The sequence below is a fragment of the Elgaria multicarinata genome, chromosome 8, assembly GCF_023053635.1.
Source record: "Elgaria multicarinata webbii isolate HBS135686 ecotype San Diego chromosome 8, rElgMul1.1.pri, whole genome shotgun sequence".
Taxonomy (NCBI): Eukaryota; Metazoa; Chordata; class Lepidosauria; order Squamata; family Anguidae; genus Elgaria; species Elgaria multicarinata.
Window position 1 is genome coordinate 40,357,347 of NC_086178.1, and position 13,997 is coordinate 40,371,343.

General features: G+C 40.9%; 1 protein-coding gene across 1 annotated transcript in view; it reads left to right on the top strand.

The window, feature by feature from the left end:
• CUL3 (cullin 3) overlaps window positions 1-13,997 on the top strand; it is a 74,417-nt gene that overhangs the window by 25,200 nt on the left and 35,220 nt on the right. Inside the window, exon 3 of the mRNA XM_063132214.1 lies at window positions 8,776-8,889. Coding sequence (XP_062988284.1) covers window positions 8,776-8,889 — 114 coding nt within the window. The remainder of the gene's footprint in view (window positions 1-8,775; window positions 8,890-13,997) is intronic.

Sequence of the window (13,997 nt, forward strand, 5' to 3'; positions counted from 1 at the left end):
GTTAATGTGAATTATAATTGTTTTCCAGCATGTTTGCAAACAGAAATATAGCAGAATTCACCACCACGCTCTAAGATCTTTCTCTTCATACATGGTACAGATTATGTTTTAAGAAGCACCTTGAATTTGCAGAGTGTTTACAGTCTTTGCAGTGTTTACATTTGGAATTTTGTTATGTAAGTAATGCTCCACTTCCACAGGTGAAACTGAGATTGAGATAGTGGCTGTAATCAAATGGAGTACCAAACCATAGTTTGCCATTACAGCACTATCAGCCCTAGCCTCAGGCTCACTTGCTTCTCCCCGTGTGCAAGAAAGATTAGAGGTTCCTGGTTTGCAACAAATTATAGTTTGCCATTTCATACGCTCGCGCGTACACACACACACACACACACACACACACCCATGGTTGGTGGACTAATGATCGTTTGCCAGGTTTGTATAAAATGGGAAATGGTGGTTTGCTGGAAACCAAAAATAACTACTTCCAATTTTGTCATGCATATGGAGGAATGGGGAAGGGAAGGCGGGAAGGCATAAGCCTAAGTCATCTTTTGTATATAAGACTAATGAATGCAGCCTTTTCCCCAGTTCAGATGCCATAAAAAACTATGATTTGTCATCGTGAGGATAGTCAGACACAAGCCTTGGGCCCTCACCTTCCTTTGTCATTTTCATATGAAAGCAGGAAACTTAAAGCTTCCAGTCACTGTAGTATTGAACAAAGGAGAATCAGGGGGTCTCAGGGAGACAAATAAGAATAAGAGATTTCAGGAGCTTTAACCTAGCCTTCAATCTGTCCCAAGGGTGCATACATCTTTTGTTAGAGGGTGGAGAGGAGGAATGAGCATTGGTGAATGCAATTTTCTGGGATCTTCAACATAGTGCTCATGGGCCCAGTCTGCCTATAGAACCTCCATTGGTCCTTGCAGGCTCTCCCCCACCCTGCATTTTTTTAAAATTTGTTTAGATATTTTTAATTTTTTGAAAAAGTTGAGTAGGAGGCAAAGTGTCAGCTCCACGGCCATCTTTATTTCTAAGAATGCCTGTGGGGCCCAGAGGCATACTTAGAAAATAAACAATGCCCAAAACTTCATTTTGAAATGTGCCCGGCTGCTATGCTGGGAGTTGTGGTGCCAGGGAGTGCTATGGGAGCCTAGAAGGGTTGAAGGAGAGCGACAGGAGGTGTTCTGCTTGTGCTGTGTGTGTCTTGCGCTGTGTGTGTGTGTTGTGTATTGCCTTCTTTGTGAAGAACATAAGAGCCATGCTGGATCAGACCAGAGGTCTGTCAAGACCAGCACTCTGTTCACACAGTGGCCATCCTGCTATCAGTAGGAGACCCACAAGCAAGACATGAGTGCAATGGCACCCTCCCACCCATGTTTACCAGCAACTGGTGTACATAGGCATATTGCTTATGATCCTAGAGGTAGCGCATAGCTAGTAGCCATCAATAATCTTCTCCAGGAACTTATCCAACCCCCTTTTAAAGCCATTCAAATTGGTGGCCGTCACTACATCTTGTGGAAGTGAATTCCATCGTTTAACATTGTGCTTTGTGAAGGAATACTTTCTTTTTATCTATCTGAATCTCCCACCAGTTTGGGAGTGTCTCTGTTTTTGTTAGTATCAATGTGCTTGTCTGGGTTTGTTGTGTGTGAAGTATGGTGTGTTTTGTCTAGACTTGGAGATGGGATTGGGGCAGTGTGGGTTTTGTGTGTGAGAGAGAGAGTGCAAATGTTTTTCTGTGGTGTGGCTGTGCGATTTCGGTAAGTGTCTTTCCTGTATTTGGATGCTCACATCTTACTACTGCCTCGTACTTAAGTTCATAGGTAATTTTTAGCCACACCAGTTTGTCCTCTTGGAAACGGGTGTTTTGTGACTGGCCATGTCCACCATGGCAGACCCCCTCCACATTCATGGCAGCTATTTTGTGAGAATCTCCATGACACACTCAAAATTCACATGTGCCCAATATCCCAAAAGGTTTTGGGCCCCTAATGGATCTAATTTTCCTGTTTGTGTGTGGTGGGGGACTCAGTTAGGATGTAGGGGCATGGTGCACCTCAAGGTTGTTGATGGAATGACAAACTGGGTGTATGAAGCTACCAACCTCACATGTGTCATTAAAAACTAGTTGAATTATGCAGTTGGGACAGTGATTACATTGCTCAGGTGATATTCTGCAGCATTAGCTAATGGGTGCTGACTGATGGTTAGCTCTCAAGAAAATTTACAGTGGTAGAAGGTATCAGTGCATAATTTTCTGATGTGGAATTTGTGTGCCTAGAATAGACTTTATTCTCTCACCGTGTTAATTTGAGGTACACAGGCTTACTGGGACTTCAGAATACATGAGCTAACTAGGGACTTAATGATTTTGGAATAGCTGACAGGACACTTTTTTGTTTTCTTGAACTTTGATTATTGCGAGCTTGGAAATCATTTTGTTGTCACCTGGTTTGCACAACATAACAGCCCACCATGGTTTAATTTACCTGTGGGGGGTTTGCGTCATGCCAGGCACCTGCATGTACTATTTTGCGTGGTACACAACTTGCTGTGGCTTGTTGTGTTGTACAAACCCAGGTGGAAGGAGTTGTTTGAGGGTTAAACAATCCTAAAATAACCCATGGTTTGTTTTAGAATTAATTGAAGGTTATTCTAATCCTCAAATACCCCTGCTGCCTGGGTTCACACGGCAAGCTGGACACCCATGGGCACCCAGTATGATGAGACAATCCCCATGAGTAAATTAAGCCATGGTGGGCTGTTGTGTTTTGCGAACCAAGTTACTGACTGCTTTCTCCAAAATCCTCCTTATGATGATGGGTCAGTTAGGCTGGTTCTTTTGCTAGAGATATTCATATTGACTTTGCAACTTTCATTATTGACCTTGTTAAGTAGTTGTTACATAGGTTGAATAGAGCCATCATAACATTGGCTTCCATTGCTTTGTCATCATAGTGTGTCCCAGTCTACAGAGGGTTTAAGTTGGGTAAATTTGGGGAGAGCTTTTAGAGTCCAAGTGGTGATTGATTTGCATAGAAGTCAGATGTTCTTCGGATAGTCTTTTTTAAAAAGACTATGCCACAGAAGTGGCAATGGTGAAGAAATGTATTCTTTTGCCATTGGGTCTGCAAGATATCGTGTGAACGATATTTTGGGAGCTTCCAGGGTACATAGTTATGGGAACCTCTAGGGCTACTGCTGGAGTACCATGGTTGACTAAACTGTATGTGGCTGGATTTCATGCCATTACATCACAGGCAGTAGGAGGCAATCACAAGGAGTTAATGGGTGGTGTGACAAGCATACCGTGCTGGGAATATTTGGACATCAGCCTTAGTTTGCTTAGGTTTGTTTCAGTCAGTTTCCAGCAGAAAACGGACTAACTTTCAGAGGTCAGAGCTAAGCTAGCAGAGGACTTACTTGTTACTTTTAAATTGTGTTTGAATTTTGTTTTGTTCCATTAATCACTTTAGGATGAGTCAGTCTATAAAAGGACTGCATGGGTTTCTGTCATCATTAGCCACCATTGCCAGGTACATCATTGAAGTACTGCATGCCACATAATTTGCCAGGTGGAAGGACAGTAATATATAGCTCAGCCTTGGAAAAGAAAAAAGTAAGATAAATAATAACATAATGAGTCCTCCTCCGGGTGCCTACTCCAAGGGAAGCTCGGAGGATGGCAACAAGGGAGAGGGCCTTTTCAGTGTCCCCCCCCCCCAATTATGGAACGATCTCCCCGATGAGGCTCACCTGGTGCCAACATTGTTATCTTTTCGGTGCTATGTCAAGACTTTTTTCTTCTCCCAGGCATTTAACAGCATATGTTGAGTTTTTAACTGACCCAGAATAGTTGTTTTAAATGGATATTGTATGTAATCGGTTTTTATGGTTTTAAATGTTGTATATCAGTTTTTAATGTCCAGTGTTTTAATCTTTGTAAACTGGGGTGGCATATAAATGTTAATAATAATAATAATAATAATAATAATAATAATAATAATAATAATATCATCATGTGTTGAGGGACACCTTGTATAATGTATCGTAAGATTTTCCCATGCAGCACAAAACTAGCTACATTCATGCAGCCATATGCACTTAACATTTGTTACTTAACCCTTTGTATTGGGATAGATACACTAAGCACAGGCTATTGGTGCATACACCACTCACAGGGAGTCATAGCTGTATTTTACGAAGATGTGGTTCCTAAAGGTTTTCAAGTGTTCCAAATGTACTGGCAAAATACTATGTCAAAAGTTCAGTTAAGGGTCAGTTAAGGATAATAGTCTAGGAAGATTAGTAAACTGTAACATGCTAATCTGTGTATTCAGTTTTAAATGGTGGCATTCATGTTTGGAATACAAAGTATCACTGTTTTGCAATGGTTGTTTTTTTGTACTGTGCCACAGATAGGAAGTATTGCTTTTCAATTATCCTTATTTAATTGTTTACAGAGTGATGTTTTTCTCAGAAACTAGTACCCTATTTCTTCAATTCTAAGACGCACACTTTTCCCCTTATAAACATGTCTAAAAGCAGGGTGCATCTTAGAATTGCGGGTGTGTTTATTATGTCATAGAATCAAAGCTTTTTTTCTGTTGGTGGTACTGAAATTAGTGTGCGTCTTACAATCGATGGCGTCTTACAGTCGAAGAAATATGGTACTTTAAACAAAAATTATGCAATATAGTGAAAAAGTGTGCTTGCCGTAACATTTTTCTTTTGCCAGCTGGTTAGTTGCTGTTAAAATCCATTCATGATGTACCTGCCAGTTGTCACTTACACTTATCAGGGCTCAAAATTTAAACAAGCAAATAAAATCATGCATATTTTGGAGAAGTAAAAAAAATGCTAAAACACATTTTATTATTCTTGAGTAATCCAATTATATGTAGCTAGACCAGCTTCTAACTTATGAATTATATTGTGCTAAGAATAGGGGCAATTTTTCTATTTTAATATTTTGCACTCTGTAGTGTGTTGTGTTTTAGTTTTCATGAAGCTTCTTTGCCTTGGAAGTTGAGTGATGTATGGTGGATGTGAAGTAGGTTAGTGAGCAAACTGACCACTACATGTTTTCTAATTGTTCCTCTTCACATGCAGCAGAAAATGCAACTCCACCTTCCCATGAGGTGAGGCCATCACAAGAAGTGATACTGATCAATTGCTCAGTCAGCAATAGATACATCAGGTCTCTGTTTATACTATACTACCACTCTGATTCTAGTTAAGGGAATTGCTTCCCAGTTGAGAGAAGCAAAAGGCTACTGTATCCTTCCAAAATACAGTGAGAAAGGGGGCATTTCACTACTGTACTTCACTCCAAAATAAAAGTGAGGCCATCCCCACTATGTAATATGCTATTCTGGAGACATTCTCCCTCACAAAGAGGGAGAGAATGAAAGAGGCAGAACCTGCTATGCTCCCCATTGCTAGGCAAAGGAAAACAGCCTGAATCTTTCTATATGGTCCAGGCTCCTTCATATATAACTCCCATCAATAAGGGATACACATGTGTTTTGTTATCTTTAGCTTATCCTCACAAATGTAAAAAGGTATACAAAGCCTGTCATTTCTTTTTCCTGCATATACCTAAAAGAAAAAGGGGAAGGGGGTGGGGGAGACATATCTTACTGAAACTCAGAATAGAGATAATCCTTACACGGTTATATCCACCCCCTCCATCCCAGGCAGTCATGTACTATGCCTCCACAGAAGGTGAGAGAAGAAGCGAGAGACCGCTGTTTGGTACCCGCTCTTTGAATGGACACGCTCGCAAGGGCCAAACCCACTATCTGGTGTGATGGCATGGGATGCTGCAACCTTGATGAAGCTAAGCAAGTTTAGGCCTAGTTTCTGGAAGCATGACTACTTGAGAACGCCATGTACATTGATTCTTTCATTGAGCAGGGGGTTGGACTCAATGGCCTTGTAGGCCCCTTCCAACTCTGCTATAATATGATTCTATGATATGTAAGGGGAAAGAAACATAAGGTTACTCCATTCACCACAGAGACTTTGGCTATTTTTATAGTAGGTAACACAGCCAAGAAGTATTCTGGGATAATGTCATGTGACTTCACTACATTATGATTCTTTTGGGGGGGAAAGCAGTATTGGATACTCATGTATAAATAGTACAAAGTTGTTTCCATTTATTTTGGTATGAATATTTCCTGAGAATTTTCTTTTTGAAAGGCTATAGGGATTTTGTAGCAACCCTTTGATCCTCCAGTGTTAATTTCTGTTTGCACTGTGTAAATCAACATTGAGCCTGAGATCTTGTTGAAATAAATATGTAATGGCTAAGAGTTTGAACTGTGAATTAGCAAGTTTAAATTTATTTGGTTGGGGGAAGGGCTGAAAGGGCAACATGCATTAAAATGTTATATCTTTTGGTCCATGGCTGGAAATGTTTTACTGTGTTACAAATATGGAATTGACCAGAAAGGGTGGAGATTCAGAAGATAGTGTATACAGCTGGGCATCCCAGTTTTTCAAAGTCAAAAGCTTCCCCCAAGAATATGGAAGTATATAGTCACATTTGTAACCTTCTGTCTTACAAAACAATGGAATACCTCAGTCCTCAAAGGAATTCCTTTAAGTTAAGAAATTGTGGCTTCAAACCACTCCTCATAGCAGCTCCTAAACGCAAAAGAAAATGAGAGAGAGAGAAGCAGCACACATTGAGGTACAGGGTATAACAGTTCTGTGTGTCAGGTTTATACTAGAATAGGGCTTGAAACCAGCAGCTACATGATACTTGTACTTCCTGTTCCAGATCTGTTGATCCCCAAGTGTAATCAGTATATCTTCTTTCTACAAGCCACTAGTCCAGGGGTTACCAGCTTTCAGGGCTGCATTGACCCTCCTCCTAAAAAGTCCTGTGTGGGCCACAGTCCTCCCTTCCTGGAAGTGTCTGGAGTGCCTGCTGGGAAATGAGGTGTGTGGGGAACTGTTTGATGTGCTGTCTGCAAAGTGATAAGGTGCTTGAGGTGAACTTTCCCCTTACACCCTGTTTCTCTGCAGAAATAGTGTTTCTTCTGGGAAACAGGCTGCATTGGGAGTGCACACCCTGTTTCTCTGCAGAATTGTGCTGATGATAGCCCACCAAACAGCTGTTTGATGACTTGTTGGGAGCCCCATTCTGCTGGGAAATAGGGTGATGGTTCCTGTGCTCCTTATTCCCCATCAGAGACACTGGGACTTTGAGGGCGGCAGCAGGGACTGGGAGGTCCACACAAACAGCCATGGCAGCCTGTACGAAGCCCCTGAATTGAGTGTTGCCCACCTATGCTCCCTATTAAATATCCCATATGGAGACTAGGGCTTGCTATGTGATTAATCAACATCTCCTCGGGCAACTGGATTAAAAAGTACTGTCACAGAATCATTATATATTTAAAGCATTTGTCTACATAACTGTAACAGATTTATGTTAATTATATAAAACTAAGTTAGTTAATCGTAATAAAAAGTAAAAAATAATTGTAAATTATTGTTTGCCACTACTTTAAGGGAGATTTGTGGTGCAGCAGTTCTATACCCAAAGAGATAAGACAGTGGCTGTGTCTGCTCATCATTTAAGCCATGAATTATAGCATAATAATTCATGTGAATGAGCAGCATGCTGACACTCAGCCCATTCACTTCTTCTTTTTAAGTGAGTGTGTAAATAAACCAAGAAAGCAGAGCTTTCCATGGTGTCCAAACCCAGAATTACAATTTATTGTGTCCCTGACAAGTCAGCATCATAAGTCAGCTTTAAACCAGGGTTTGTCTTATGAAACCTGCCTTGTTTGGTTGTAATAAATCATAATTCCATGTTCAAATATCATGCAAAGCTCTACCCTTCCTAGTTTATTAACCCACTCATGCAAAGGAAGGGACGTGGCAGGAGTATGCTCTTCATTCACATTCTAGTTTATTAACCCACAATTCATGGCTTAGGGAGCAATCCTGTGTCCCTCAGATTGTGTGTGTGTGTGTGTCACAGGATAGTTTGGTTTCCTGGCTCTGATATTGGAGCCAGGAAACTGGGCTCCCCTTCCCCTCATAGCCAGTGCAGAGAGTACCACGCCAGCTACCTCTTCTTGCTTGTAAAATGGAACATGGAGACAGGGAAAAGGGGGTGTTCCCTATGGTGGGACAGGGAGGAGACTGGAACAGCTATCCTTTGGCTGCTCCAGCCTCCTTCCCATCTCCTTCGAAGCATCATTGCTAGACAGGCAAAATCGCCCATCTAGCATAATTCCAGGGCAGCTGTTCTACCACCCTACATTGGATAGTCAGGAGACTCCAAGTTCAGAGGCTGCTGGCGTTCACGTAGGATTGCGCCCTTAGTGACATGTGAATGCAACCACGGTCTCTTTAATTTTAAAAAGCAGCTTTTTACATTCATAGCACTTTTTTTTGCTCCTGTTTTCAATTATTTCCTGGGAAAGAAAAACTATATTTTAAACATGCCTGAAAACATGAGAAATTAACAGTCGTTTGCTTTTTCATTTATATACTCATGATTCAGACTTCATCTCCTGATAATGCTGGTCAGTTTTTCCTTTTTAAATGCAATGAGCTTCTGATCATTTGTGAATTTGAACATTTGTGAATTTGAATTAGTGTTGTCATTCATATACTGTTGTAACAGTAGCTAAGTGGTACATATGCGGTGGAAACTTAAAAGGAGGTTGAACTTTGAATAATCTGTAGTAAAGAACTGAAATTGGTGATGTATTGAAACATTCTGTTCTGTTGCAGGTGCGAGAAGATGTGCTAAACTCATTAAATAACAACTTCCTCCAAACATTAAACCAAGCATGGAATGATCATCAGACAGCTATGGTGATGATTAGAGACATTTTGATGTATATGGTAGGCAACATTTGATGTTCTTATCACTACATAGCTTGAAGAGTTCAATATTAATAAAATTATACTTTCACACTGATAGAAAAACTGAATATGATGTGTGAAAGTGCTAATTTATATGAATATGGAACGAAGCAGACACACAATGCTGATATAGATTGATAAAGATAAATGTCTGTCTGCAATCTACTTTTCCTCCTGAATGGTTTCACTAGGAAAGGTTCTGTTGGGAAGCTGAGATTGAAAAAAGCAGTATAATGGATATGAACAACGGATACATCCGTTCCTCAGAAGGAGAAGTATTTTTTAATATATAGATGTGTGTGTATGGATGGATGGCATCAAGTGACACAAGCAAGGGGATATATTAAATAAAAAATAATCAGATTGTAAAAGACAGTGACCTGGTTCACATTACATGTGAAGCCACTGTGAGTAAATTGCACTGCGGGACTCTTCATTGCAGTGGTGGCCATCAATTTAAACATTCGAGCTGTAGCAGGGGCACAACATACAGTTGTGTGAAAAAGAAAGTATACCCTCTTGGAATTGTATGATTTTACATATCAGGACATAATAACAATCATCTGTTCCTTAGCAGGTCTAAAAAATAGGTAAATACAACCTCAGATGAACAACAACACATGACATATTGCACCGTGTCATGATTTATTTAACAGAAATAAAGCCAAAATGGAGAAGCCATGTGTGAAAAAGTAAGTACACCCTTACTGCTTCCATAGGAATTAAGATGCTAAGTAGCAGACAGGTGCTGCTAATCAAATGCCCGTGATTAATGATCATCAGCAAGTATGACCACCTCTATAAAAGTCGAAGTTTTTTCAGTTTGCTGGTCTGGAGCATCCAGGTGTGTGTTAACACAATGCCAAGGAGGAAAGACATTGGCAATGATCTTAGAGAAGCAATTGCTGCTGCCCATCAATCTGGGAAGGGTTATAAGGCCATTTCCAAACAATTTAAAGTCCATCATTCTACAGTGAGAAAGATAATTCAAAAGTGGAAAACATTCAAGACAGTTGCCAATCTTCCCTGGAGAGGACATCCCAGCAAAATCACCCCAAGGTCAGACCGTGCAATGCTCAGAGAAATTGCAAAAAACCCAAGAGTTACATCTCAGACTCTACAGGCCTCAGCAAGCATGTTTAATGTTAAAGTTCATGACAGTACAATTAGAAAAAGACTGAACAAGTATGGTTTGTTTGGAAGGGTTGCCAGGAGAAAGCCTCTTCTCTCTAAAAAGAACGTGGCAGCACGGCTTAGGTTTGCAAAGTTGCATCTGAACAAACCACAAGACTTCTGGAACAATGTCCTTTGGACAGACGAGACCAAAGTGGAGATGTTTGGCCATAATGCACAGCGCCACGTTTGGTGAAAACCAAACACAGCATATCAGCACAAACACCTCATACCAACTGTCAAGCACGGTGGTGGAGGGATGATGATTTGGGCTTGTTTTGCAGCCACAGGACCTGGGAACCTTGCAGTCATTGAGTCGACCATGAACTCCTCTGTATACCAAAGTATTCTAGAGTCAAATGTGAGGCCATCTGTCTGACAGCTAAAGCTTGGCCGAAATTGGGTCATGCAACAGGACAATGATCCCAAGCACACCAGCAAATCTACAACAGAATGGCTGAAAAAGAAAAGAATCAATGTTTTGCAATGGCCCAGTCAAAGTCCAGACCTCAACTCGATTGAAATGCTGTGGCGGGACCTTAAGAGAGCTGTGCATAAACAAATGCCCTCAAACCTCAATGAACTGAAGCAACGTTGTAAAAAAGAGTGGGCCAAAATTCTTCCACAACGATGTGAGAGACTGATAAAGTCATACAGAAAACGATTACTTCACGTTATTGCTGCTAAAGGTGGTTCTACAAGCTAATGAATCATAAGGTGTACTTACTTTTTCACACATGGCTTCTCCATTTTGGCTTTATTTCTGTTAAATAAATTATGACACGGTGTAATATGTCATGTGTTGTTGTTCATCTGAGGTTGTATTTACCTAATTTTTAGACCTGCTAAGGAACAGATGATTGTTATTATGTCCTGATATGTAAAATCATACAATTCCAAGAGGGTGTACGTTCTTTTTCACACGACTGTAGCTTGTCATTACATTCAAACTCAGGAAGGTGGGTGAGTTGTCAGTGTGGTTGACAAGCCACTCAGAACCCATGGGCTGTTTTAGGTTTACGAATGGCTTGGTAATCACCCCTTGATAATCACGCAAACCTATCCACCCTTGCTAAGTTTGCATCCAACAACAACCTATACTGTGACTCTGTCATGGCTTGAACATTCAAAATGGCTGCCACCGCCACGATGAGAAGCCCCATCGTGGCTTCTCACCGGCCACCTCTCTGTTTCAGGTGGCAAGCTTCTTGTAAATAAGTGGCTGAGTTTATTTTATTTATTTATTTATTACATTTTTATACCGCCCAATAGCCGAAGCTCTTGACACAACAAGCTACCCTGCAAAATAAGCTACTCAGTGTGAGTTGTCACCAGAACAACCCATGCTGAGTCCAACAGACAGTCGGGATTACTATGGGTTGTGTTCTCTTCCTCCAGCTGGTTCTGGCACGTATCCCAGTGGACTCGGTGGCAGAACCTGTCTTGTCTGTCACCAAGTCTCCCTCCCCACTCTGATTGCAGCCCCAGTTGAATTCTGAGCTTTCTTTGTGTGTGTGTGTGTGTGTGCGCACAAACTGGGGGCATCCCCCCACCCCAGTCCTGAGAATGTGAACAAATGTCTTTGTAATTTTTTTGGGGGGTGGGGGAGTCTTTTTTGCAGTTGCAAATGTCAAACTATCTATACTCTTGCCTTGCTATTTCCTTGAAAGTTTCAATTATCCAAAGGAACAAAGTGTACTAGGAATCATACAAGGTAATTAACAAGGTGGGCTGCATAAATGTTAGTTTGACCCTTTGCAGGGCAGGGCAGAAGAAGAGGACCAGATCGTTCTGTTAGCAAAATTATCCTTAAGTTTTATAGTATGGAATTTACTCTCAAGGGTCACCCCTTCCATTCCACCCATCCACAAATCATTTTAAGGGTGATCTAGGGTCCATCCCAGTTTTGTAGTTCGCCTGTTACTACAAATGCCAACCCAGTAAATATGTTTAAAAGTAAAAATGTTTGAGGTACCTCAGATTGTCATTTCTAGTGGCAGGCTTGAAGAAGGGCAGTGATTTTGAGATGTCCTCTATAGACACTACAAGGAATGATGCAAAAATACTAACCACTCTTTAAAGTACAAATTTTGCTTGAAGAGAATCCAGAAGTGGAGTCCTTAATCAAGTACATGTCTCAGGTTGAGATGCAGTTTGCATTAGTTGGTCCTGGTATTCCTCGAACTGTATTTCAAGAAAAGCAGGCAGTGCAGATATGTCCTAAATCACTGGCTGATGCTCTTCACGCTATGAAGGTGGTAGAATGGGGGGTGCAAATCAAATAGAGAAATAACAAACAAACAAATGTATAACAGGTACTGAATTTTACAGTAGTAGAAAATACTTTTACCAAGGAATAAATACTGCTATTGAAGTGCAGACAGTGAAATGTCTGCCAATTGTACCTTAGTAGTAGAGTTTCAATGTTAGTATGCCTCCCTGACGTTTACTTGGCTATCATGGCAGCCCTGACTTTCTATTTGGTAGATTCAGCTTATACCTTACACGCTGAATCATTTGGTGTGTGGCATTGTGTTGTCTCTTGCTTCATGTTGTCCATTGAAATATACCAGGGCTGGGGAACCTGCAGCCCTCTGCCTTATATAATAAGCCCTCTGTGTGCAATCAGAAGGTAGAAGTATGGGGCCTATCCAGCTGTCCCTTCCCTGGAAGCCCACTGGGCAGGAAGGAAAAAGGAAAGACAGAAAAGGGTAGAAAGAGAAAGACACTTTGGCTCTGACCTTGCCCCCCTGACATATTACCCACAAGAGAATCTGGCTCTCAACAGAAAAAAGGTTGCCCACACCTGTTATGTACTCACATGTTTGCTATCTGTAAATGTTTAGGAAGGTGTGACTTTGTGTAATCTGTTGACTGGCAATTAAGGAACATTTAAATGTAATCCCAGTTGTGCCATTGATTAATTATGTAAGCATAATACTAGAATTTGTATTTGCCATCATTCTGCGTAAATAACTAGCATTTGTGTCACTTTATCCATCTGATTAATAGGCAAACATATACCACCCACTTTAATTATTCATGTCTTTGAAGGTATAAAATACTAGGTTATGCAAAGTATTGTTTCCATTATTCATCTTCTAATAAATTAGATTGTTAAATGTGAATATAATTAGCATTACTTAATGGAGATGTTTCTTACATAGTTCCTTGCTCAGTGCAGGTAGTACCTAATATCCATATAAGTATTGCAATTTTATGCCAACTCTTCTCTAAAGGTGTTGTAATGGCGTATGTAGGATTCCAAAATGGTTTTGTAATACCCATACTCACATAGAAATAAGCAACGGTCATTCTTCTTCGTGGTCTCTGTGCATCACGTACATGGGCTTTGCACCTGCGTGGAGCCTGCTTCAGAAAACTTCCATAGGTGAGAAAATGTTTTGGTGAGAACCCTCCCCTACCATCGCATGCCCAGTGGGTTGTCGCCCGTTCCCTAGTTCTCTTTCAACCGCCTTGCAAGACACCTAGCTGAGAATTTCCTCCATATTCTTCATCATTAAACGACTGGAATTAGCTGAGTTTAAGCGTCTTTCCTTTTCTCATTTTTCTCATCTTCATGTTTCTCTTCACCCAACAACAACAAAAAAGATTTTTCATGTAGTTTCTTTTTCGGGTCCACCATTACAGGCCACAGGGATTGGAACCAATCGCATAGCACTTAAAGCCCCGTTTCAGAAGTATAGGCAACAAACTTCCCCCAACGGATCATCACTCCCTTTGTCTTTTTGGTTTGGGAGAGTCCCACATTACTGAGACTTGTTCACTGTGCTTATTGCTTATGAAACAAACTAGGAAGAATAAGGTGGACCAGCTGAAGGCAGAGCTCTGGAGAAGGCGTTAGAGGCAGTGGACACACAAAAGTCATCCCCTGCGCAGGTTACTAAGCAGGT